At 40.2% G+C, this 26,897-nt stretch overlaps 1 protein-coding gene across 1 annotated transcript in view; it reads right to left on the bottom strand.

Annotated features, from left to right (window-relative positions):
• The window catches only part of CHD9 (chromodomain helicase DNA binding protein 9), a 78,115-nt gene extending 51,638 nt beyond the window's left edge, over positions 1 to 26,477 (bottom strand). Inside the window, 4 exon segments of the mRNA XM_042437350.1 lie at positions 3,560 to 5,155; positions 11,955 to 12,047; positions 13,668 to 13,770; positions 26,376 to 26,477. Of these exon segments, the coding sequence (XP_042293284.1) occupies positions 3,560 to 4,993 (1,434 nt within the window). The 5' untranslated portion in view covers positions 4,994 to 5,155; positions 11,955 to 12,047; positions 13,668 to 13,770; positions 26,376 to 26,477.
• Between the last annotated feature and the right edge of the window lie 420 nt (positions 26,478 to 26,897).

Below are 26,897 nucleotides of genomic sequence, written 5' to 3'. Positions count from 1 at the left end.
GAAAGACAAACTCTTTCAGTTAATCTCAAATGTGCTACAAGATCTCTCTACATACTGATTCCACAGACTAACATGGCTATATCTTTGAATTCTGCATCAGGTATCACTGAGAGCAATGAAGATGTTTTCTTTAAAGAGTTTGCTCTTATTTCCTGGGAATCGGCTCTTAGAAAGCAGTCATTACTTGTTATTGAATTCTTTTATGAAATAAGCCGATCCCTTTTTGTTCTTGTAGGATTTAACTGAAGGAAGGTTAATTGTGTAACTTCATTATTTTTTCAATGCAATATTTCTATTTCCATTGTTAATTGTTGGAAGATACTCTCATTTCAAGATGAGTGGTTTCTTTTAATTAAATAAGCAGACTCAAGTGATTTTCTCCATTTTGTTCACTCAGCTTACTTCTTAATCATTTTATTCTGTATCTCCATTTACTACTTGCCTTAACCTTCATTTAACTTTTTTCCTTTTTAAGTGGTAGTCAATCTTACGCTCCACCTACTTTCATGTAATAGATCAAAAGGACTCAAAATGACCAAATAGTTGCCAGAATTACTCAGAATACACTTACAATTTTACAATTCTTGGGATCAATATGGATGTATAAAAACAAACTAACCAGTAATCTGTTAGTGGACTAGTAGTAATATTGTCAGCATAGGTTCGTCTACTGAATTCTACTTCTTCAAATAATTCTACAGTGATTAAAAGAACAATTCTGTTTTAATAAATTGAAGATAAAGAACAACAATTTCAGTTAAACATGCTGAGCTGTATTTTAATATTGTTATAGAACAGTAATACCAGAAAGAGATGAACACATGAGGAATACTACTTCATTATCCACATGCAGCTTAATGAAAGCAAGAATTTCATCATGTGTTTTACAATTAGAGGCTGCTCTCCACAAATACGGATTATCCACACAGAGCATTACTAGAATATTGAAGTGAATAGGAAAGTCTTCAACAACACAAAACAGTGGCCATCAAGGTGCTTCCAAACTCATTCTAGGGTAACCATGTCCTTGCTCACAACATTAAGTGGGTTTCTTCATTGCCTGGTGTCTTTAGGCATGCAGAAGAAAATAAAACCCACTTAGCCACTTTTCTCATTTTAAAAAAGCATCTCCACAATATTTTCCAACAGCAAAATCATTTGTGTTAAATAAAAAACCTGGAAAGTGGTACATGAAGAACACTGGAGAAAGAGCTGTAGCTCTACTTGGGCTACAAAGAAGAGCATACCAAAAAGGGATCCAACTGATGTGAATGAAGTTTATTATTAAACTTCATATTAAACAAATGTTCAGATAGTTTATTAATCCAATAGAATTACTGAAGTCACAGTGCATTTCTACCAACAGACTTCAGAAACAAAGACGCTTGGGATTTTAACAGCAATATTAGACTAATAAATTGTCTACACAACACTGAGTGTTCTTTGCAAGTGTTCACTTGACTTGAACTGACCAATTAGGCAAAAATTCATATGGCATTTAAATAAAACTTGAGAAAAATGTTATTTTTTAATTTACAATTGCAAATTGAACAAATATACGTTTACATCTAAATATATAACTGTGTGTGTGTTTGTGTGGTTATAGTTATATAACTACAGATTAACCTACTCTATTCCAAATATAAAGATTTTCTATAATGTCACAGTTTTCTCAATACACTTCTACTATAACACACAACACAACCATGAATTTATTCCAAGTAACATTTACTGAACTTAAGGGGGTTTACCCTTTAAACTTAATTAGAAAAGCTTTAAGGTTCTCTTTCTGGCTCTGATGAACTAGGTATAAATAGGAATAAATTACATATAGACTGAGCACTCAGAAAATGCAAATTCAAAAAATCAGTTCAGATTAATATTAATACGCTAGGCAGTCAAGACTCAGGGATAGTTTGTTATAACAATTTCCAGCTGCTTAAGATGTCACAATAAATCATGGTTTAAAGTTACAATAAACCATGCGTTACTGTTATGAGAATGACCCATGTTCTCTCCTCCTCCAGCAAAAACACAGCTTGTTGTTTCATCCGAACCTGACAAACTGTATGGTTTGTTAAACAAGGTAACACGAAACCAGAGTTTATGAAGTTTATGTTTCAACAAGCCATGGTTAAAAATAACCGAAGTTCAAGATTCAAAAGAAATGCAAAAGAGGAGTCAAGCAGAAACAGAAGTGAAAACTTCCAGTCTTCTTACTGTGGCCGCACTGAAGTGGGAGAAGGAGCATTGGAGATGAAGACTTACTTTCATCATGACAAACCATAGTCTGTCAAGTTTAGATACTACTTCTTCAGTTTTTAATTTTGGAAAACGTATCTGTAGGGCCTGAACAGACAGGCCAAAATAAAGTTGCTTTGGGTCAATTTGGAGGTATGCTGTTTAAATGATGCATGCATCTTAAGAGGCCAGAACTGCACCAATGCTGTGCTCCAGTCCTTAGGACTGGAGCGTGGATTTGGCACAGCTTCCGGCCTCTTAGGATGCATGCATCATTTAAACAGCATACCTCCCAAGTGACCCAAAGCAGCTTTATTTTGGCCTGTCTGTACGGGTTCTGTAGAGTTATTTAGCAAATTTCAGTTCTATTAAGTCTGATTTTGATTCCCTAACCCAATCCTTAGATGCTGCAATGACCAATGAATTCCACACTATCTCCCCTCACCCACTGCTTCCTGAAGTCCACTTCCTGTTTATCCTTTGCTTCAAGTAAGCACACAGAAGGCCAACTGTACAAAAGCTACTGTTAACAACTCTGCTTTCTGTTATTTAGTTTCCTGGCAAAATGCTAGGCAGACTCTGCAGTACAGTACACCAAGTAATAGCTAGGATCAAATTTCACTGGTAGCGGCCATTCTGTGTAAAATCCAGGACACAGAGACTTTTTTTTGCTAACAAAGAACTGACAAGACAGACAATGAACCACCACCAGGGACTATCTTGGGATTTTAGAAGCATGACGTTAATAAAAATGCATATCAACACTCCTGCAATGCAATGACTATGTAATGGCTGATTGGCAAGATAATATTGCTTTGAAAGGGATCCATGTCCCAAGTACAGGAAAGTTTGATAAACTAGGATAACTGGCATTTGTTTACTTTCTAATCGTCACATAATAGGAATGCAGGATTCAATGTGTGCAGATGAAAAATTTAGGCAACAAAAGAGAGCAGCACCTTCCCAGACTTCCAGTGTAATGCATACAGCTGGGGAACACAACATGGAAGCCCAATTTAGTACTCTGGTAGAACTTTACGCTCTACCAGCATTATAGTTGGATCTCAGCCAACCATTACAAATAGCTTATGCTGTCACAAACATTACAAAAATGTATCAAGAATCCTTGATATCTTATAAAAAAAACCCACAATTCTATTATTACCTTCCTATGCACACCTTGGGGGTGGAGGCTCCTACTGTAGGAAGACGGTTTTGCCCCACTGTGATGATGAGCTATTTTGATTACTCTGACCAACAGCAAAGTAAAAATGAGCTATCACACTATAGCAAATCCTATCCCAAAAGGATTACATACCTGGCCTTGAGCATTTACACGCTTTCGTTCGTGAAGATGTTGATTAGAACCAGGAGAATACGAAGGATGCTTGCGATTTTGAGACTTGTTCCGAGTGGAGTGGGAGGGCGGTGTTACACGTGGGACAACATGATGTTCCAGGGGATGTTTCCTCTCATTACCGGAGCTGTCCTGAACAAATGTAGATGCATCAAACGGAGGAAGAAGTTCTTCCTGAAGGAGAGCTTCTGGGTCAAGTTCCGTAAATGATTCAGCTTGAGACTCAACTTGTTGAAGCAATCTCTCATCTAAAGATGAAAAGCCATTGCCTTCTACAGGATCATTAAAATGCCTCAGCTGAGGACCAGCACCAGAAGTGGTAGAAAAGTTAATGTTTGCAACAGATAGTTTTGAACTACTGAAGTTGCCCTGAGAATGTGCTGAATGCAACACCTGGTAATTATTTGAATTCAGTGATGTACTTGAGTTAAGGACACTATCTGTATTTCCTTGCTTGGTCCCTCTTTGAGGTGCAAAGGCATCATTCCCAGGAAAATCAGCAAGAGGACGTGTTTTCTGACTAGCAGAAAGAGCTGTAGAAGACTGTAGAAGACTGGTAGGAGAGATGCTGTTACCAGAGTAAGAAAAAGGTGGAGAAAACTGTGTATTAACAACAGAGCATGGTGTTATGGTTGGAGAGTGTCCATCAAAGCTTCCTTCTTGGTTCCCACAGAATTGGGAAGAGTCATTCACAGTCTGAGAAAATGACTGAACAGAGCTAGACTGTTGTGAGTTTGACAGACTGGCAGCTTGAGGTGGATGGGGGATGCTGGTTCTATGTGAAACAGACACATTAATTTCCATAAAGTTTTCTGTTTGATTCTGAGTGTCATCTCCCGTATTAATGCCATTTCTGTTTTGCTGTGACTGCAGTGAGGCACACGGATGGTGCTGTTCGCTGGCCTGATATAAGGCAAAATCGGGATGTGCTACAAAGCTTTTGTTTTGCTGCATAGACTGTGAATGTCCTTGATGAAAAGGGGACCCATTCTGATTAGAAGCACTGCTAGACGTTTGGTGTCCCCACATTGGGCTCCCATCCTCCACATCGGGAAACAATCCATTGGTTTGGCTTTGAGAATGAATGGGTGAACAATTAAACTCAGAATGAGGTGATAGAACATTTTCAGCTGGACTGTTGAAGGTCTGATTCACTTGTAGTTTTAGTGAATCATACTGATTTAGTTGTTCAAATTCATTCATCTTTTGCTGTGTTTGCGTTTCCTGAATATGGTTTAATGAATCAATGTGCAAAGGCTCGAATTCTGCACCCAGGTTCAATTCATCAACAAGTGAAACGGGTCCAGTTTGTACAAAGGCATCATCTGACAAACCTTCTAAAGTATCACTAAATAGGTTGGCATCATCAAAAAAGTCCATCATAGGATCTGTCATCTTGATATATCTGTGCTAATTTGACACTACTCCAAATGGAGTTAGTTGCCTCTTGTCAGCATACAGCAACAGATAATTTGTAGTGGTCAGAAACTTAACTAAGCCATGTTGACATCCTTTAGGGCTTTTGGGCAAATAATGTCTTGAAGTATTTAAAATATCCTAGGCAAGAAGGAAAAAAAGCAATTAACTAGTTACTTTATAGTAAGAATGCATGAAATTTGTTTATAATTGTGTCACCACCCATATCCCATTTTACTCAGCCATCATGTGACAATCAAATATGGAAAGGTTCTTCAAAGCAGAACTGTACAAATCAAGGGTTGGAATCATATGGCTCTCTACATGTTGCTGAACAGCAGTTCTCATCACTGCTTATCATTGACTATGATGACTTATGCTACAAGAGATGCAGACCAACAGTATCTGGAAGGCAACATTTTGCCTACCCCTGATTTAAATCAAGATTGAGACTTCCCAGTTGATCCATTTTCTGAACATGAATGCATGCTAATAAGCAGCTACAAAAATGAGTATATATCTGTGTATGCACATCCTTTTACAATTAATGAACAGAATCCATAATTTCCAGTCATGTTTCCTACCTGCCTGATGCATTGCGCAATTTATTTCTGCGTAACAGAGAAACTGTAAAATTATATAATTCTATATAATTCTCTAAGTAAGACCATACATTTGAAGATGAAATCCCAAAATTTTTCAGAAGAGTTGGCAGCAGTTTTACAGCACAATGGTTCTTCATTACATAAAGATAATGAATTGAAATTTACGTCTACACCAGTGACTGAAACTGTATTAATATTCAAGCCCTGTGATACTGAAAATTAATAACCAATTGTGTCATGTTTATAACACTGCTTCTCAACGTTTTGCCCTGAATTATTATTTTACATAGAGAAACAGTCTAACTCACAACAGAACAAACTAGGGATCTGTAGGAATCGTGGGGTTTTTATGCATAAGCAGCTTATGGTATATACCACTTGAGCCTTCCTGCTTGCAATGGGCACAAGCTAAATTATTTTATTTTGTTTGCTTGCTTGTTTAACACTTTTCAGCCCAAAAGAGCCCCTGAAATAATGTTCAAATGGAAGCATTGCTGAAATCAGAGGTTTGCTGTTATACGGCAGCAGGTAGATTCCTGTCATTTTCACCATGCATACGCACAGCACACCGTTCTAATGCAGTTAGCCAATCAGAACTGATGTCGCATCACTTCTGATTCCTGTTTGGGCTGACTCCCCACCCTTGTGGACTTGGGGAGGAGTAAAAGCAGCAAATGACTGCATTTTCACTTGGTTCTAGAGCATTTGGAACCATTTTCAGGCACAAAATAAACCCAAAATTGCCCCGCAAAATTAAATGTACTATAAATTGGGGTCTAGGGCTCGGGAGGCTCAAAATAAGACTGGAAGTCCCAAGCACTCATGGGCCACATTCGCCTCCTCTGGTTTAGCCACCCCTTTTGCAAGCAGGAGCATCAGCACATTGCTTGCTCATGACAAGAGAGATTCCTGTGGACTCCTGGCCTATTGTGGTGGAGGAATGTGCAGTGTATTTGAAAGAACTTGCAGGAGAAGATGAATGCAGAATCTAGTATTCTGAACTATAACATATTTATATATGTTATATAAGTGACAATATGCAAAAAATAGGCTTTCTTGGGCTTTTATTCACTGTCGTTTCTTGGAAAGCTACAGTGCTACACTGCAATAGGTAACAGATTTTTTTTTTAAATGCTTTCTCTAACAAAACAACTGCAAAAGGCTTCCACTTTTTTACAGTTTAAAAGTTTGCTGCTAAGTTTAGCTGCAAATTCAGCAGCCTTCACGTGGAATTACACAAATACACAAATGCCACAAGTTGATAGGTTGGTATGATACATACATTGATATGATAAACATGTAAACACCATAATAGCAGTTTTACCATGTTTCGGCAAACCTTTTATTCAAAACTAACAATATGAAAACAAAGAAGCCAGGTAAGCCTTGCATAAGTAAATAAAAATTGTTGAACCTTGTAGAGACCACTTGAAAGGGTGTTGACCTTTTCCTTTTACCAGCCTCCACTTTCCTTATAATTGCCTTTTTTTTTTGCAAAACATATAGACGTATGAGTTGTTTTTTTAAAAAGGTAAAAGCTAAGGGGAAGCTGCTGAGGCCAGCTTATCTGTTCTCCCCTTTTCTCTTTTGCTTTTCACCCATGATCACTAAGGGAGTCTAGAGGCAGCTCTGGTTTACATTGCCTCTTGCAAGTAAACACACACACACAGTAAGACTGACTAGAGCCTATTCATTCCCAAGTCAAGACATGTCATACTGTTTACTGCAGACATGTTGCTGCCACCTGACAGTGAAAGTCTGTGTTTCTCAGCCCTCTTTCCCAGAGCTGAAGCTACTAAAAAAAACCCAAAACCCTGCAACTAGGCAGAAGATGAGATGGAAAGGGGGTCCTGGGTGGGTGTAAAAAGACTTCATAAAATGAGCCTCCTTTGTCAGAAACTTTGCTAACCTGTATTACAACCTTCCGGAAAACCAATTTATTTATAAGGAACAAAACTTCAAGATAATGTGGATCAATCTTTTCCTTTTACAGCACTTCTGTTATCAATGATGTCAATGTTATGACTTTATTTAGGACTTTAGTATACACACACACACACACACGTGTATAAAGCTATGGTTTTGTATCTCTCAAAGTGCCAAAGTTTCAAACAGGTTCATGCAAAAATCTGAAAAAAAAATCATGCTCATCCACTCATATTCCATATATAGCAATGTCCCAAAATAGCTTTCAATGTACTTAATAGAGCCTTTCCCTTCAAGAGAGGCACAATATACTTTATCCAACATTACTGCAGTAACCTTCTTGTTACAGAGAGACAAAGGTGACCACATCAATCCCATCAGCTATCCTTGAGAGCTCCTCAGATACATCACCACAAAGGTGCATGACAAGCTGCACCTGATAGATTTCTCTACTTCTTCACAAATTTATAAGCTGTATGAGGACCCCCAAGTGCCTTGCACTCTCAAGTATCAAGCCACGTAGAACAGTCCTCCTCCCGACATAAAAATCCTATCTTTAAAGACATTTCGGTTACTGTATATATTCATGTATACTGTATTTTAACTCTTCCCCATCTCTGAAGAGTGGTGAAAGGTAAGAGTTTAGTTCCAGGAGCACCCAAAGAATCAACAAACCCCTCTATTTTTTTCCACCATGACACCTTTTTGATGGCTTGGGTGGAAAAAAGGCAGTGACGGCACTCCTTTGGTGCTTCTCTTCAAAGGAGTGCCAAGAGAAATCGGGCTTAGAAGCATCTGTATGAAGACAGTAAAGTTCATCCTTTACATCCTTTATTACATGCCCCTAAGTTTTATCCTCAACTTATCCACGAGTCATACCAAAATCCATAATTTTGCCCCCAAAACTTGCCCTTGAGTTATACACGAGGACTACTTACAGTCGAGTATACATGGTAACTATATGTAAAAATATACAGTCGGCCTTTCTTATACACAAATTTTTTTATACACGGATTCAAGCATATATGGTTTGAAAATGTTCCAAAAAAGTATACATTTCAAATATCAAACCTTGATTTTCCATTTTTTTAAATAAAGGACACCATTTTGCTATGTCATTATATTTAATGGGACTTGAGCATACATGTATTTTGTTATATGCGGGGGATCTTGGAACCAAACCCCAGCATATAACAAGGGTCCACTGTATATTCAATTTAGACCAGATCGATAGGTTCAGATAAAACTATGGAAGCTAGTACGGATTTTGCATACATTTAAACTGTAACATAAATGTCTCACATTTTTAAAAAACATTTCCCTACCAATATTTAGTTTTCATTCTCATACACCAAATGAAATAGGTTTTAATCTGGAAAAGCTTATCCTACAGGGAAGATGTTCATTTTAAAGAAGCAGCTGTGTCAGTCTGCTGTAGAAAACAACAAAAAAACTCCATGGTCTATGTTTTCATTTTTAAGGTACTACAATTATAGTTTTACTACAGTGGATTAAGAGGTCTGGGAACTGTTCAAATGAAAGCATGTGTTCCTTAACATATCTCAAGCTGGCTGCCTGCAACATCTCATACTTATCAGTTAGAAATGTACACTGCTTTGGGATGAATCTCCAGCCAAATTGGGTAGATCTGGTGATTTGCCTGAAGCCAAGAATCTCCAAATCTCTCCAAAAGTAATCTAGGTTCTCCTGGATTTTCAGGGTTTCAGAGGGATATGGAGACAGCCATATCCCTGTCCAAAGTAACCAATTTTCTCTGAGGCTCTTCATGTAAGGAAAAAGATAAGGAGGCGAGATGTAGTATAGTCCCATTACTCAATGTTCTATCTTCAAACCCAATATTTATTATTATTATTATTTTACACTAAAGTTCTCCCTTTATATTTTCAATCACAGTGCTTTTTGGCGAAATTCAGAAGTAACTTTGTCAGACTGGACTCATATTCTCAATGCCTTTTAAACTGTTCCATAGTATTAATGCGTATCCCACACGACACAGTGAATTCAACCTCTTCACTGTAGCATTTTTAGGGTTTGCTGTTGTAAGCTCTTGCATTTACTCCGATTCCCATGGTAAACCCTTCCTAGGGTTTTCTTTGCAAGATTTATTCTGATGTCTGCTATTGTCATCCTCTAAAGCTGAGAGTATGTGACTTGCATAAGATCACTCAGTGGGCTTCTATGACTGAGCAGGGATTCAAACCCGACCTTCCAGGGTCCTAGTCTAACACTCAAACTATAACAGCTCTTCTAACACTGAAAAAATACATGAAAGTACTTACCTAGAGTGCACTTTCATATGTTTTCTCAAAAAAAAAAAAAAAATCAGCAATGGATAAATGTGGGCCTGTGGATGATTTTGAATGACAATTCCTACAATCTATTATCGTTGGATATGTTGGCTAAAGTTGATGGAAGTTTTAGGCCAAAATTCAACAGAAGAGGCACAGCTACTCATCATTGAAACAAAATGTCCTCTACCCATTTCATGAAGAATGAAATGAAGTTTCTGAAATCCTGGTGCCGCCACAAGGAAGCAGGAAATACAAATTAAACCCTAAAACTGTTTTTCATTCAGCTTATCTCCCTGACCTCTGCATGTGTCCTTGTGAAATCCTGCAAGTTTCTTAGTTGCAACTGTATGTTGCACGCATATAAATTGGTCATAAAACTAGGAAGGGGAAGCAAATCCCTTTTCCATTACCCTGAATAAACTTTAAAGGCATCTAGAATAAAATCCTCTCACCTTGGGACATCATAGATCTTGACGCATGTCTATAATGCACACCATTTTTATGCATCCTCCCCCACCTTAAGTAACCAATGGGGTAAAGCGAATACTTTTTGAAAATTCCCAAACTGAAAATGCTACTACAGTATTAAGACTCTGAACATCTCTGAATCTATCTCTCTGAAAAGTGGCAGGTTTCATCACTTCAAAAGGTGATACAGTGCGCCTGTGTTATATGCGGGCGTGCTTTACGCAGTCTTGAGCATATGCGGGGAGCACACGGGGAGCATGCAGGGCATAAGGGGCGGCGCGTCCCATTCAAATGAATGGGTGCGTGCGCCCATGGCGCCCCACACACCGCCGCGTACAAGTCCCATTGTTTCTAATGGGGCTTGAGCATAGGCAGAATTCGCCTTATGCGGGGGGGGGGTCTGGAACGGACCCCCCGTTTAAGGCAAGGGCCAACTGTACTACAACTTTAAGTTGTATAAAATTCTGTCAAAAAGCAAAAATAAACATACAGCTACTGATGTGTCCCAATGACAATTTATGAGGAACAAAATTCCAGACTTCTAAAGAAAAAATCTGATTCATGTTTAAATCAAACTGAAGAGTCTCCAAAACAGTTTGAGATGGATGGAGTTATTTTTCAACTCCTGAAATTGGAAATGCTGTGGCAGCTGTACACAACTAATATCAATATGTGCTTATTGTTACTTGAAAGTACTGTCACTTCTGCTCACAGAAATATAAAGCAACCAAAGTGTTTCTAGTAATATAGATCAATATTAAGAAGTTCATTGCTGAGCAGTGAGGGACATTAAAGTTCCCAAGTTACAAGCATTTATACAAGAGGTACAGAATAAAAACTCCACTCAAAAGATTAAATTATGTTCAGCAAACTAATCCACAAATATCCAACCCGCTGGAAGAAATATCAGTGTCATCTACTGTAACAACCCACCTCAGAATGTAATGTTGCTTAACATTTCAGCCTATAAAAAGCTTACAACCATAGAAAATTTCCTGGGAATTAAAATTAAATCAAAGTTTCATTGAAATCAATGGTATTTACTTCATCTGAAACGGCAATGAATTGTTGGTGAAATTTCTGAAGCTTCAATGGAGTTCAGGGGCCGTTCCTTCCCACTAAAGCCCACATTCCCTGATGTTTTGATTTTAGGGAAATGTATTTAGCTATATGAACACTAGCTCCTTCACTCATACTATACATCTATGGCAAAGTCAGATCTGAATGCTACTTAAACTATGTGATTTGGCATAACTGTTGTCCATGCAAAAGATTCAAGATAAAAGAGCAAGTTCCTTCATTCATTCCATGATAAATCCTCAATGGCCAAACTGCACTGTATTTGAAGGGTTCAAATTCAAGATTAACTGCTGGTCCAGAAAACGAAAAGTATAATTTCACTGAAGAGGTTTCCAGAGATCAGGAATACAGATTACCTAGTTTCCAAGGAACCTTACAATGACAAGCCAATCACATGCTGAATCAATCCCATAAAAGTTTACCGATAAAGCTACCTGGCAGATACAGTGAAAAAATTAAACTTAAGTTACATAAAGTATTTAGTGTTTGGAAACATTGGAACTATATTATATTTAATTTGATTAATAAGGAAAACAAATGCATCCTTACCCATTAAGATATAGCACATGTTCAGGTGCAAGCATTTTATATAATCCTGGAAAATACTTGGTCCCTGCTAGATAGCTCATTAGCATTAGGGATCTGAAAAACAAATTACAGTATTGGTGGCAACCACAAATTTTCAAAATAGTTGCAAAAATTTAGTTTCAGTCGCTTCACAAATACCATTAAATTAATTCAAGAATGGTATATAAAATTTGTCTCAGTGTAGAAGTTACAAACTTGAATGCCCAAACCAGACACTGCATATTACTGGAAGTAATTAACTTGTAACTAACATTCTGCTATAACTGTCAGTAACAGTGGACTCAGACTCTGTTCCAAACTGCTTGTACTGCTATATCATTATGTTTTATCCTAATGTAGAGAGAACTTGTAGCACCTTTGAAACTAACTGAAAGATAGAAGTTGGCAGCTACCACTGTTTTATCCTAAAGCAATGGTGGAACACCTACACTTCACTGTCATTCATATGCTATCACCACAGAACTTAAATAACCCCCAATACCTAAAGTAAATTGTAAATAAACACAGCAAATGTTGCCTCCTGCAAAAACTATATAAGTACTGGTGCAGACATAACCATGATTTTAATTTTAAACCAAGCAAACCAGGAAAGAATATGATACTGAGTGTCCCTTGGGCTTGTAGAGTTAGGTGTCTTTCAAACGAGAGCTTTAAAACTAGGATCTGAATTGGTATGTATATACGGGTTAATATTAACCTCATTACTACAACATATTTAATGCAAAAAATAGATGGGGAATGGCAATCTAAGGGGAAAGGAAACGGTAGAAAAAAGCTAGCAGTATCCTTAAGGTGCCTGAACCAGAGGACTATTTTCACATCTTTTTCCCAATGCTCTCTTTTACAGCATTGCTTTTTCCACTTTCATTCTGAACACAAGGAGCCTGATCCTAACATACCTCAGTACTGGAGAATCCCCTCCCCACTCTCTCCTATGTTTTAAAAAGATTCTTCCAATCATCAGATGAAAATTATTGGGGTTGCAGGTAGCAGTTTTCAGTTGTAAGGAAAAACTCCATTGCAAAACCAGCATGCCACTTGCATTTCTCATGCCACTTGCACTTCATTCCATGAGCCATTGATTTTATAACAATGAATTTAATAAAAACATTTAAAAGGCAAATCTAACCTTGCGCAGCAGGGTTACAAAGTAGGCATAGTTCTCCAGACCTTATGTTTCTGTAAGAGTTACAAGGGAAACCTGAGAGTATAACCTTGGTTCCCTTCTATCAAGTAAGACCTGCTGTTTTCAGATGCAACAGTCACAAATAAAACACATGCATAAGCCTTGGTATATAGCAGGTATAAAATATGGTCGTCATCCTATTGGGAAGATACTTCATTGTGCCATTGCACAGCATTTGTTCTCTCAGGAGGGCACTGGAAATTTGTCTATATCATCAGGACCACTGCACAAGTAGAGTCAACAGCGTGACTGCTGCACAAGAGAACAGATGCATATTGTGCCCCATTGTGCAAGAGGGTGCCTATAGAAGAGAACATATTGTGAAGTCGAAAAACTCACAAAAAACTATAGAACATATTGTGTCATAATGAGCAATGGGTACCCCAACTGTACAACAGACACAGTGCCCAGTGCCCCAACACAGTGTTGCAACTCATTGATAGAAACATCTTCCATCGTCAAAACAATCGCCTAGCAAAAAAACTTACCATGTGGTGCAAAAATGGGTTCCCTCATGCGGGTTGCACTCTGTTACATTGTTACCAATCAAAAATACTTCCTTATAGCAATACTGTCAGTATAGCAGAAAAACTGGGAGAAAAAAAAAAGAAAACATCATTAAAGGTAATACAGAGCTATCACGCGTCCAGCCTCTAACACACAAACAAAGGAGTATTAACAGCCTTGTAGGTTATTTTTAGTTACATTTATAAGAGTACAGTACAACATATGTAAAACATACAACACATTAGCCAGATGATTTTGTATTCTATATAAAAAACAAATCACTGATGTATAAAAACATTCACTCATATAAACATTATTGGCTTTTTTCCCTTCCTCTCTCTAGCCTAAATAGTTCCAATTAGACTACATATAATGAAAATTGTTGAATTGTATGTCAACATCTATGTAAATCCCATCAATTCAACGAATCTATTCTACCTGAAGCTAGAAGATGGATTTAGGCCTACACACACACACACACACACGTATATGCCCACATGCCCACATACACATCTTCATTATCCTGAATACCAATAAGCTATTTGGCAAGAGATTAGGTCAGATAACGCAGAATACTCCTTTACAGAACACAGCATTCAGATGTGGAATGTGGTACCACAAGATGTAGTGATGGTTACCAACTTGGAGAGCCCTAAGGGGATTACTTGAGTACATGGAGGATAAAGTTATCAAGAGCTACGGAAGATGATTATTTAGTATTACTCCAATAACAGAAATGACAGGCGTGCTGGGGAACAAAAACGAGTGGGTGTTATTATATTCATCTCCTGCTTGTGAGTTTTCCAACTGGACGCAGAGGGAACTGAACAATGGGCCAGATAGGTCTTCGCTCTAATCAACCATAGTTCTTTTTATGCTTTTAGATGTCCCTGAGATCTAAAACTTTCAACTGGAATCTATTTATCTAGGTGTATGCATTTTTATGAGCCTATTTATGAGGCTAAATAGTTTGGCAAAACTTCTCCAGCTAAGCAAGGATTTAGAAATAAGGAGTGAGGGCGGAGTGGGATGATAAATTAGATTGATCTGAACACTTATTTTTGCACCCTGAATGGCTAGTGCTGGCAGAACATGAGAAAAGGACAAACATGGCCAGATAACATTTTGCTGGAAGAAATCAGGCCACTACTTTATTGGTTACAGTTGCAAAGATTTGGGCAGCAAATACCTGGACCCTGGTATCAGGCAACCCACTGACTGGTGTGAAAATCTTCACCTCTGAGCCTACTTGCTGGGGTTGAATCAAGAAGTGAGAGAAACGGGATCTCTCCCACACATTAGGTACTGAAAGGGTTCTCTGCCACCTGGGAGTGAGGTAGAACTGATAGCTCCTAAGCTGGACATGTTCCCAAAGCCCCTCATCCCCAGGTCCTTTAAGGAGACCTTAAAAAGGGATGCCAAGCACACAAGCCCAGTTTCCCCCAATAAACTGGGTTCAGCCTCATGTCAAACTACCCCAAATGTCTGTGCCTGACTTCCATTCCACCTAATGCATCTGAGGAAGTAGAATGAAGTCTACGAAAGCTCATGCTGACAATTTATTTCTTTCAGTTAGTCTCAAAGGTGCTACAGGATCTCTCTACGTACTGAATCTACAGACTAACACAGCTACATCTTTGAATTATCCCAAATGGGGCACTGAAAAGAAATAGCAAAGATGGGTGCAGCACACAACAGTACCAAACATGGAAACCAGCAATGTATGAAAATATTAAGTGAACAAGATAGCAAATAAAGTCAACGCTACAAGAGTGAGTTTGGAAAGACAGTAAAAGGCTGAAGGAAGAATGTTTTTAATGCTCTCCAGGCAAACCTGACCAGAAATTGCTCAGTCTGCATCCACCTAGAGAGCCTGCCTTCTACTGTTTGAATTCTGTCCATCCGATTAGAGCCCCCAAAACAGTGCTAGGGTTCATGGAAAGGAGAAACCAGACACCTTGGAAACTGCTGACTCCTGCTGTTCCTCCAAGCCCTTAGCAAGCCAGAGATTCCCAGGTGAAACTTAGATTTTTGTCATGGTTTCAAAAAACAGGCCACCCAAAAGCCATTTCTCTCTCCCATTTGGGGGACGAGGACATCCTCAATACATAAGCACATGTTTCTATATGCATTTCTTAGGAAAAAAGGTGCCATAATTGATCACAGTTTATTGTTACGGAATGAGGTTCATATCTGTCTGGGCTTGTGCCTTCTGCCTATTCCTCTTCCTCCAGCGCTGAGGATTTGGATTTGTTTTAAAAAATTCAGTATGTTTTATCACGCCATCAAAGAAATTGTAATGAATCAAGTCGGTTTCAAACAATCCCGCTTTAGACTGTCCATATTGGCTATATGGACCACAACTCTGACTCTGTTATAAGGCAGATTTGTAAATCAATAATTGTTAATAAATAAAGATGTTTCTCCATTCTCTAAACTTAAACCAACTGAACGGTGACGCTACTAAAGAGCATTACATCTAGGTTTTAAATAAACAAGATCCTTAATAGGTAAGAAGTAGCTCATCCCACAACATTAGTTTGCCAAGGCTAGCCAGAGAAGATAGAAATATTCTACTTATATCTTGCACTGCTGGAATCCTAACCTAAAAGTATAAGAGGAAACCAGACACCAAACTGATCCACAGACACAAACCAGCCCTCCAGAAACCAAGGTAATCTGGGTTTCTCTGCCTTCAAGATAATTAGAAAAGATATGTTGTATTATTTACTGCTCCACAGAATATTGTTCTTAGAGTTACCAGAACTGAGCTGGAAAAGTCTGTAATATTGGTGAAATATAATGCTCAAGGATGTGACAAGCCAGCTTTCTACTCCCTCCTCCCCTCATTTTGTAACTAAAGTCCTTAATACAAATGTTAATATTATCAGAAGTATATTCACTTAAAAAAGAGGCATATACATAGAAAGACTGGGTTAAACCCAATCCAGACACAATATTTTAGGACAACTTTAAGACAGCTTTAACCAAAATATGCTAGTAATCATATGATGCACAATGCTGACCTGTACTTTTTTCAACTGTTGCTCTATATGACATTTTCTTTGGACTGTCAGCATATCTCAAAAATGTCAGAGTTATTTTCCAGCCCTATCAGCAAACACCCTTTTTACTTGGAGATGCCAAGAATGGAGCTTGGTACTTTTGAATGTACTGTATAGTATGGACTATATACCATGAGTTAGACTCTCTCTGAAATATTTAATCATATAGATTAGTTTCTACACATAACTTCTTATTGACTGTTACAAATCAAATGCATATTGAATAATGTCCCATCATGACTGTAGACACTATGACAATTAAACAGTAAAGAAGTCTGTATATTTTTTTCTGACCTACCCTCCCAAATGATGGGGAAAACAACATATAAACATTCATATTGAATAGGAAATAAGTGTTCCAAGATGATTGAATTATATCATTAGAGAATTGGGATGATAAAGACAAATTAGTTAACCTAACCTCACAGCCTTTCCCATATCAACAAGGAAATCTGCTAATGTTCTTCAAATGTCATTTCAACAGCTTGGTACCTCTACTACCACATATGCTCCTTTATAATCTTAAAACCTTCAGTTTCTAATATTTCCAGCACAGATTTCTTTAATGATTATGGCAACTCTTACATGCTATACTGAAAAGATACCGGCTGTAAAATTAACATGATGAATTAAGGTACAGCCAAATGTTAGTAAGTTGATTAGAAAATGCATTCACAGTTGTTGTTCTGTTCATCATATGATGATTTATAATTTATACTGTAAGCCTGTACTAGTTCTTCAAAAGATATGTTAATCCGATATGCAAAGCTGAACTAAAAGCTCAATCAGGCACTTATTAAAATTGTAATATATAGTACAATACAGGCAAAAAAGGGTGCAAGAAGGATGCTACATAAAGGTTGTCAATAACTCAAAATGTTTTTACATTTTTCTTTTTTAATTGTAATTTTAACTGTATGCTGTGTTGTTTTATACTATTATAATCCACTTTGATTCCTTGAGAAAAAGCAGAATATAAATTATTTTATTATTATTATTAAAATACAATGCAGCTCTCCAAGTACACTTTTATACATACTTAACTTGTGCAGTAGCATTACTGTATCACCACAAAAACTTGTCTCTGTTATGGGAAGTGATAAGATTGTTTTAATTCTCCTAGTTTTTATTTTAAAAAAGCAGTCTCTGCCCACTGAGTTCCTTAAAATCGTGTATCTAAAAAGCTTATTCTACAGCTGACAGATTTTAGACAGTTACTCAGAATCTTCATACTCAATATCTTGCCACTTAAGAAATAAGGATTTGGGAGGGAGAAACAGAAAGTGATCCAATTCCCCAAAGAGGCAGATGACTTCCATATGATTGCATCGAAGGTCTGAAAATAACAGCTGAAGTTTCTTTTGGTCTGTTGCAAAAGAAGACATATTAATACAAATGGAAGTAAAAAGAAAGAAAAAGGACTTGAGACTAAGTATGTCTGAAAGTTACAGCATGCTTTGTATCATGTTTCCCCCTTACATTCATTTTTCAGGTAATAACTTGTGTGTTTTAGAGAAAGGTAACAGATGATTGTCAGATTTAAGATTTGCACAACTTTGGTGGCTCAAGTAACATTTGTCTTACACTGCTGCACCACACACTTTCCCCTGTAATTCATCCCTCATTCATTCTCATCCATTAAACTGATGAATTTATTGTAAACAGTAGCGATCTTGACATTAATAGCACATACGTGTATCTTTAAATTCAAGCCAGTGGCTTTGTTTGTAGTTGATTAAAATGGCAATAAAGGCAGCAAAAGAAAAGAGAGACACTTCTGTTGGTACAGAATTGGCAAGTTGTGATATACAGTACCTTTCTGAAATACATCCTTCCTTCTATCAGCAAACTTGGATAGCCAAGTGCTATTCGTCTGGAAGCAAACTGGGCCACCAAAAAGAAGTCACTGGTATTACAGGAGGAAGGCAATGGCAACCCCCCTCTGAACAAATCTTGCCAAGAAAACCCCATGACAGGTTTGTCTTATGGTCCCTATAAGTCAGAAATGACTTGAAGGCACACAACAAAAGCAACAGTAATACATGGATATACCTGGTACAGACACCATTTCTAGCACTATAATTTTCAACCACTTAAAGAGAATATGTAAGATATTTTGCCAATCCTTACAACCACCTGTGAAACAATATAGGTTAAGATAATGAGGAAAAAGAAACACAAGGCAACAGGTGAACTTAGGAAGGAGATATATAACATGCCTCCTGAGGAACAGATAAATATTGTTGTCTTCCCCATTATCTGCTTCCTCTTCAGTGCCCAGGCTACCAATATCTATACATCTGGTCATAAAGCATGAGCATCCATGAAGTAGCTAGAATACATTTCAAATATACTGAAACCATAGTGTTCAGTAGTCTCTACAACAGCCAGCCACCTAGCCTTCCCAAGGGTTACCAACTTTCATACCTTTTTAGACCTTACTTTTTTCCAGTAACGTTTTAGCTCATTTATGCTTGCCGATGGAAACCTGTATATAATTGAAATGTTTTAAAGTTCTGCAGTCTCCAGCATATGGGAAGATTGCCTAGCATCCCGACACCACTCCAATTCACTCAGCAACATCCACATGAACTTCCAAATATGTACTGAGGAGTATTTTCTGCCTATAAAAGAAATCTTCATTGAAGTACATCTGCCTACTAATCTGACAATAAGCTTCCTCAGTATTTCCCAGTCTGTGCAGTACATACGTCTCTCTCTCTCCTCTTCATTCTTTTTTCCTCTCATCATATCCTGTTATGAAAGTAATATTAATGCCTCCAGTTGCATATTCTCATCTTAACTTTTCTGTATCCTACTATGAGCTCATGTACCCTCTTGCCTTTTTACTTAAGTGGTACACTGACCTAGTATATTTCATCTAGACCTGGATCCATGTCAGGGATGCTATATAGTGTTTAAAGGCACCAGATCCTGCCTTATCTTGGAAGCTAAGCAGGTTCACTTGAATGAGGGACTGAGGGCAGGGAATTGTCTTATTAGCAATTTGTAAACCGCTCTGGGAGCCTTTGTGGCAGAACAACGGGATATAAATACTCTAAATAAATACACACGAAATACCAGGCACTGTAGACCATAGAATCATAGAGTTGGAAGAGACCACTAGGGCCATCCAGTCCAACCCCCTGCCATGCAGGAAATCCAAATCAAAGCATCCCTGACAGATGGCCATCCAGCCTCTGTTTAAAGACCTCCAAGGAAGGAGACTCTACCACCCTCCAAGGGAGTGCATTCCACTGTCGAACAGCCCTTACTGTCAGGAAGTTCCTCCTAATGTTCAGGTGGAATCTCTTTTCCTGTAGCTTGCATCCATTGTTCCGGGTCCTGTTTTCTGGAGCAGCAGAAAACAAGCTTGCTCCCTCTTCAACATGACATCCTTTCAAATATTTAAACAGGGCTATCATATCGCCTCTTAACCTTCTTTTCTCCAGGCTAAACATCCCCAGCTCCCTAAGTCGTTCCTCATAGGGCATGGTTTCCAGACCCTTCACCATTTTTGTCGCCCTCCTTTGGACACGCTCGAGTTTCTCAATGTCCTTTCTGAATTGTGGTGCCCAAAACTGGACACAATATTCTAGGTGGGGCCTGACCAGAGCAGAATACAGTGGCACTATTACTTCTCTTGATCTAGACACTATACTTCTATTGATGCAGCCTAAAATAGCATTGGCCTTTTTAGCTGCCGCATCACACTGTTCACTCATGTTCAACTTGTGGTCTACTTGGACTCCTAGATCCCTTTCACACGTAGTTTCATTCAGCCAGGTGTCACCCATCCTATATCTGTGCATTTTATTTTTCCGCCCTAAGTGCAATACCTTACATTTCTCCGTGTTGAATTTCATTTTGTTAGCTTTGGCCCAGCTTTCTAGTCTATTCAGGTCATTTTGAATCTTGATCCTGTCCTCTGGGGTATTAGCTATTCCCCCTAATTTGGTATCATCTGCAAATTTGATAAGTATGCTTCCAATTCTGTCATCCAGGTCATTGATAAAGATGTTGAATAGCACTGGGCCCAGGACAGAGCCCTGTGGGACCCCACTGGTCACTTCTCTCCAGGATGAAAAGGAGCCATTGTTGAGCACCCTTTGGGTTCGGCCGGTCAACCAATTACAGATCCATTTAACAGTTCTTTTGTCTAGCCCACATTTTACAAGCTTGTTTGCAAGAATGTCATGGGGAACTTTGTCAAAGGCCTTACTGAAATCAAGATATACTATATCCACAGCATTCCCTACATCTACCAAGCTGGTAATTTTATCAAAGAAAGAGATCAGGTTTGTCTGGCATGACTTGTTTCTCTGAAACCCATGTTGACTTTTTGTGATTATGGCATTGCCTTCTAGATGTTCACAGACTCTCTGTTTAATGATCTGCTCTAGAATCTTTCCTAGTACTGATGTCAGACTAACTGGACGATAATTGTTGGGATCCTCTTTTTCCCCCTTTTTGAAGATGGGGACAACGTTTGCCCTCCGCCAGTCGGCTGGGATCTCTCCTGTTTTGCAGGAGTTTTCAAATATGATTGCCAATGGCTCCGATATTACATTTTCCAGTTCTTTTAATACCCTTGGATGGAGTTCATCTGGTCCCGGAGACTTAAATTCATTTAGATTAATAAGGTGTTCCTCTACTATCTCTTTACTTATTCTGTGCTGAAATTCCCCTATTCTGTCCTCTGCTCCATTATCCTCAGGTTGAGCACCCTTTGCCTTTTCTGAGAAGACTGTGACCAGTTTTTTTCAGACTGATGTGGAGGACAAACAGTTAGTTTTCCAGTGTGCCAGGAACCTGCACTAAATTTGTGCCTATTGAGTACAAATGTTCCCTTTTCTCCTGGAAACTTGCCCAGGGCTGGTAGTCACTAGCTCAGGAGCTGAGGGACCACCGCTTTAAGTAATATGGCTGTAGGCTATATTTAAAGGAAGGCAATAGCAAACCACCTCTGTCTTGCCTATGAAAACCCTAGAAGATTTATAGGGTTGTTGTAAGTCAACAGGAGATTTGAAGGCCCCTGCCAACACACACATTTCTTTATCTGTACAAATAATGATGGTTCCAATTGGGAAAGAAAAGGCAGTTCAACACAGGTATATAGAAATTAATGGCAAGACTTGATCTTCTTCCATCTAAAGTGCTGAAGGAATTCCTGCACCACAGTTTCTCAAGTCTAATTGCGCTTTGTTGATCCCACGCACCTGCTACCCTCTTTTCTAAAGTTAGCACCAACCTCTCCAGAGCCCAATTCAAAAACCATTCTGTTACTAAGCCCCAACACACTTGGAATTAGTTCCCATCTTATTTGCTGGGTAGCAGAAAACTTTTGCAATACTGTCTTTGCACACTGCATGTATCCTAGCTTTCCATTAAGGTAGTGTGTAGTGTTTTCCCCCTTTCTTCAGCTGATTACAATACAGAGATTTCCATACTCTGGATGCTCTATTTCACTGGCTGTAGATAGGTACACTGAGAGTCCATGCTTGTCATGGCATAATTTCAGGGGGCACATGGCAGTCCTGCCACGGCTATTTTTTTCCTTCCTGGGTTTTAATAGGAGAGACCACCTCCCATTTAACTTCAAAACTGAGTATACACTTGCACTTGTTTCTCTTCTCCTGTTGACTTGGAGGCATTGGGTGAAGCAGTGCACACTCAAGAGCAGAGAACCATGAGCCTATATCCATGTCTTGGTTAAAACTGAATTTTGTGTGTTTGCTTGACAGCTGAACAGCAGCTGCACTCTTCATCCAGCTTTGCTCTTCCTTTTAGCAAAGGTAAACCTTGGCTGCAGGACAGTGTGGCACCTGCTCATGTCCAGAAATCCTCTCCCATACACTGTTCTTAACAAAGCCTGGAAAAGTAAAGGCTTTGCCTTCAGATCCCTGCTTTTTGCTCCAAGTCAGGCAGCGATGGTGAAGGAAGCAGCAGTGCAATGCTCCAGTACCAATTATTATTATATTTACTTGTACCCCACTTCTCCCCAAAAATTGGGACTCAAAGTGGGATCAGATCAGAGGTCCCACTAGTCCACCACAGTGGCCAACCAAAACTGAGACTCAAGTCGGGACTCTAGCAAGCAGAGACTTCACAAGTTCATCTCCTCATTAAACATGAATCCCTAGGTCTGAGTAGTCAGTGAGGCAAACAGACAAGAAGAGAAGTAATGCTGGGATCAATTAGTTTGATTGCTTAGTGGCAGTGTGTTTGAACATGAGAGAAAAATAGTATGCCTTAACACTGCATCTTACTTAACATTTAATTCCATTCATAGGTGTATGAGTACTGTAGTTGAAATTGCAGGCCACATGGCATGTCCCAGGCTTTTGACCAAGTGAAGACCTCTAATCTAGTGGATGACAAATAGATTTTATAGAGAAGGACTTGCTAATTTGCCAGTTATTAGAAATGTAGCAGTTGTGTAAAAGGCATGTGCAACTTTCTCAATCTCAAAAGAGATGGCTCTGTCTGAGCACAAGGTTTGCCACCTACTATAGTAGGCAGCAGGGGTATATCCACCACTGCTAAAAATGAAACACATCTTGCCTCCAAAATCTGATGGGGAAGCGGGACAGGTGCCCCACACCATCCTAGCCACAATTCCCACGCATATTTCTACAGACACATAAAAGCAATTGTGCAGGATCAGATCAGAAGTGCCTCTAGTCTAGTACTCTGTATCTCACAGCGGCCAATGAGATGCATCAGGAAACCCCATAATAGAGCTCCTTTCCTGAAACAACCAGCATTTGCTAACATATTGCCTCTGAACCAGGAGGCAAGAGAAGGGCATTTAAATCACCAGCACTGGAAGAAGAGAACCTTTTACTACACAATCTGAAACGAAGCACGGCGACTCACCTACATCAACCTTCCATCTTCACATCTAACACTGTTTTATGACACCTTATATGATATGTCCTTTGGCAGATTAGGATTGAGAGGACACCATCTATGAGGCATATGGAAGTAGGAGGGAGACAGAAAGAGCAAACACTGCTTTTTAGTCCCCAGCACCCCTCCTCACCTTATCTGACACCTCACAGAAGCTGGAAGAATGGCATCATATACAAGGTGAACTTGTCCTAGCTTGCATTTATCCTAGCTTTGGAAGTATGGGGGAGCAATGGAGGGAATAGCAAATACAGTTCATTATCCCCCTATGTTTCAACCACTGAGGAGGGCTATCTTAAAAGAGAATAGATGGGGGAGTGTGGGGGGCAGATGGCATCATGTACATGGAGAATGGATAATGGAGGCGGTGGGGAGAGAAGAATGGCAAACCCACCTTATTGTTCCCTTCTGTTTCAACTGTTCTGGGGGTGTAGAGAGATCTTGTAGCACCTTTGAAACTAACTAAAGAAAGAGGTTGGCAGCATGAGCTTTTGTAGACTTGAGCCTACTTCTACAGATGCATTTGGTGGAGTGGTAAGCCAGGGACAGACCACCCATGTTCTGGGGTCGGTGTCTTAAAAACAGATGAGGAATGGGGGGGGGCAGATGGCATCATATACAAGGAGAATGAAAGTATTGGGGAGCAGAGTACAATTGTGGGGTAACAAATCCAGCTCATTATTTCCCTATGTTTCAGCAGTTTGGAGAGGGGGTATCTTAAAATAGGTGGAGGAGTCTGTTGGAAGTAGATGGCATCGCATACAAGGAGAATGGAGGTACAGTATAGGGGAAAGAATGGTAAATCAGGCTTGCATCCTTCTGAGGCCGCTAAAATGAATACCCAGATTGTTGGGGGCAAGTAGCTTACAGTTGTAGACCACTTAGAGACTATAGTTTTTTGTGGGTTTTTCAGGCTATGTGGCCACGGATGGCATCTTCTTCATTTCTCTGAAGATGCCCATAGCCACAGATGCCGGCGAAACGTCAGGAATAAACTCTTCTAGAACATGGCCACGTAGCCCGAAAAACCCACAAAAAACTATGGGTGCCGGCCATGAAAGCCTTCGACTTCATACTTGGAGACAGCTTAGGTGGCATGAAGCAGTGTGTAAATGGAAGCTGCTATTGCTATTATTGCTACTATTTCTCTATATTTCAATGGTTAGGGGGTGTGCAGACCCCATGAAAGGCTCCGTTTAGGTCTCCGTAAGTTAGAAACAACTTGAAGGCACACAACAATAACAAAATCTTAAATATATATGAGGAAGTCTGTTGGAGGGCAGATGGCATCCTATATAATGAAAATGGAGGTATAGTAGGGGGGAAGAAGAGCAAATCCATTTTATTGTTCTCTTATGTTTCGACTGTGTTTTGGGGGGGATATCTTAAAAGAATAGATGAGAGAGTCAGTCCAGGGCATCACATACAAGGCGAATGGAAGTATGGGGAGAAGAATAGCAAGCCCCATTTATTATCCCCCTGTATTTCAACTGTTTAGGGAGTATCTTATAATAGATGGGGGAGTCTATTAGGGAGTGGGCTGGCATCTCCTACAAGACAAATGGAGGTATGGGGGGGGGAATCCACGTGTTTATTTTCCCATATTTCAATCTGTTTTGGGGGTATCTTATCATAGATGGGGGGTCTATGGAGGGGGCAGTGCATCACAATGCAAGAGAATGGAAAGCATATGGGGGAGATAGACAAACCCAGCAATATTTCCTTGTATTTCATATTTCAGGGTATCTATCCGTAAAACAGTTAGGACGAGGGGGGGAGAGATGGCATCAAATGCAAAGAGAATGGAGGTATAGGAGGAAGAATAGCAAACCTGGCATATTATACCCTTTTTGAGGGGGGTAATTTAAAAGAGAATAGGTGGGGGGGGTCTATAGATGGCATTACATACAAGGAGAATGGGGGGGAGGTTTACAGGGAGAGGGAAATCGCAAACCCAGCTGATTATTTTCCTGTGTTTCAACATCATATCTATCTTAAAATAGATGGGGGGTCTTTTTTTTGGGGGGGGGGGAAGGAAGGACAGCAATCTGCTTTTTTGAGGGGAGGCTGATGGCAGCCACAGTATTTTTGGGGCGAGAAGGATGGCAACCTCTTCCCATTCCTCTCCCTTTTGAAACCCTTTCAGGGCCAAGTGACAGGGAGACGGAGGCGGGTGGCTCTGGAGAGAGGAAGGTGGGGAAGAAGATGGAGAGAGGAAGGTGTGGCAGCGGCAGCAGCAGGAGGAGGAGGAGGAGGAGGCCTGGAGGTGCCCACCTTTCCTTTCCTCTAAGTCTAGGGCAGAGGGGGGAATGGAGGACTAGGGCAGACGCCCAGCCAAGGCAGGGATCGGTCCTGCAAATAGGAGGGTGGAAAATGGAGGACGTTTTGGGGGTTCCTCCTGGACAGCGAGAGGAGGAGGAGGAGGAGGTGTCTTGACAGCTCGGCCCCGTGACTGAGGGCACCTGACACACGTGTGCTCTGCTCGTGAGGAAAGGGTGACACGGGTTCAGAGATGGAGGAGGGAGGGAGGGAGGGAGGGTGAGGGCGAAAGCGGCCACTCCCCTCCCTCTCTCTCTCCGTCCTTCTCCCCTCGAGGGAATCCCCCACCCTTCACCCTCCACTCCTCCTTTCCTTCCTTCCTTCCTTCCTTCCTTCCTTCCTCCAGTGTCCCTCTATCCTCCCTGAGGGAAGAGAAGGGAAGGGAAGGCTTACCCGGCGACGGAGGCGGCGGCTGAAGGGAAGCCAAGGAGGCCCTGCCTCAGGACAGAGAGAGAGAGAGAGAGAGAGGTGGCGAGGAAGGGGGCGGGGCGCGGCGCCACTCTCCCTCGGACCCCGCCCCTCCTTCCTTCCTTCCTTCCCCTCAGACTCCCTCCTTCCTTCGACGTCGCGCCGGCCGCTTGCGTAGAGGAAACGATTGGAGGAGTTCCCTCGCCGCTTCACTTACGCATGCGCAGATTAGGAAGTGAGGGCGAGGAAGGTACTGGCGCAGTTCCGCCCCTCTTCTCTTCACGCACGCGCAGTAAGGGGCGGGAGGGCCTAAGAAAGTAGTTTCCCCTCGTCCTCCTCACGCATGCGCAATAAGGGGCGGGAGGGCAGAGATGACAGCAGTGACAGTTTCCCCCTCCTCCTATTTCTGACGCACGCGCAGTAAGGAGCCCGAGGGCGAGGAAGGTATTGGCAGAGTGCGCCTCTTCTCACGCATGCGCAGAAGGGGGCGGGAGGGTAAGAAAGGTG

The sequence above is a fragment of the Sceloporus undulatus genome, chromosome 8 (assembly GCF_019175285.1).
Source record: "Sceloporus undulatus isolate JIND9_A2432 ecotype Alabama chromosome 8, SceUnd_v1.1, whole genome shotgun sequence".
In the NCBI taxonomy this organism is placed as follows: Eukaryota; Metazoa; Chordata; class Lepidosauria; order Squamata; family Phrynosomatidae; genus Sceloporus; species Sceloporus undulatus.
This window is presented reverse-complemented; position numbering and strand designations above follow the sequence as displayed.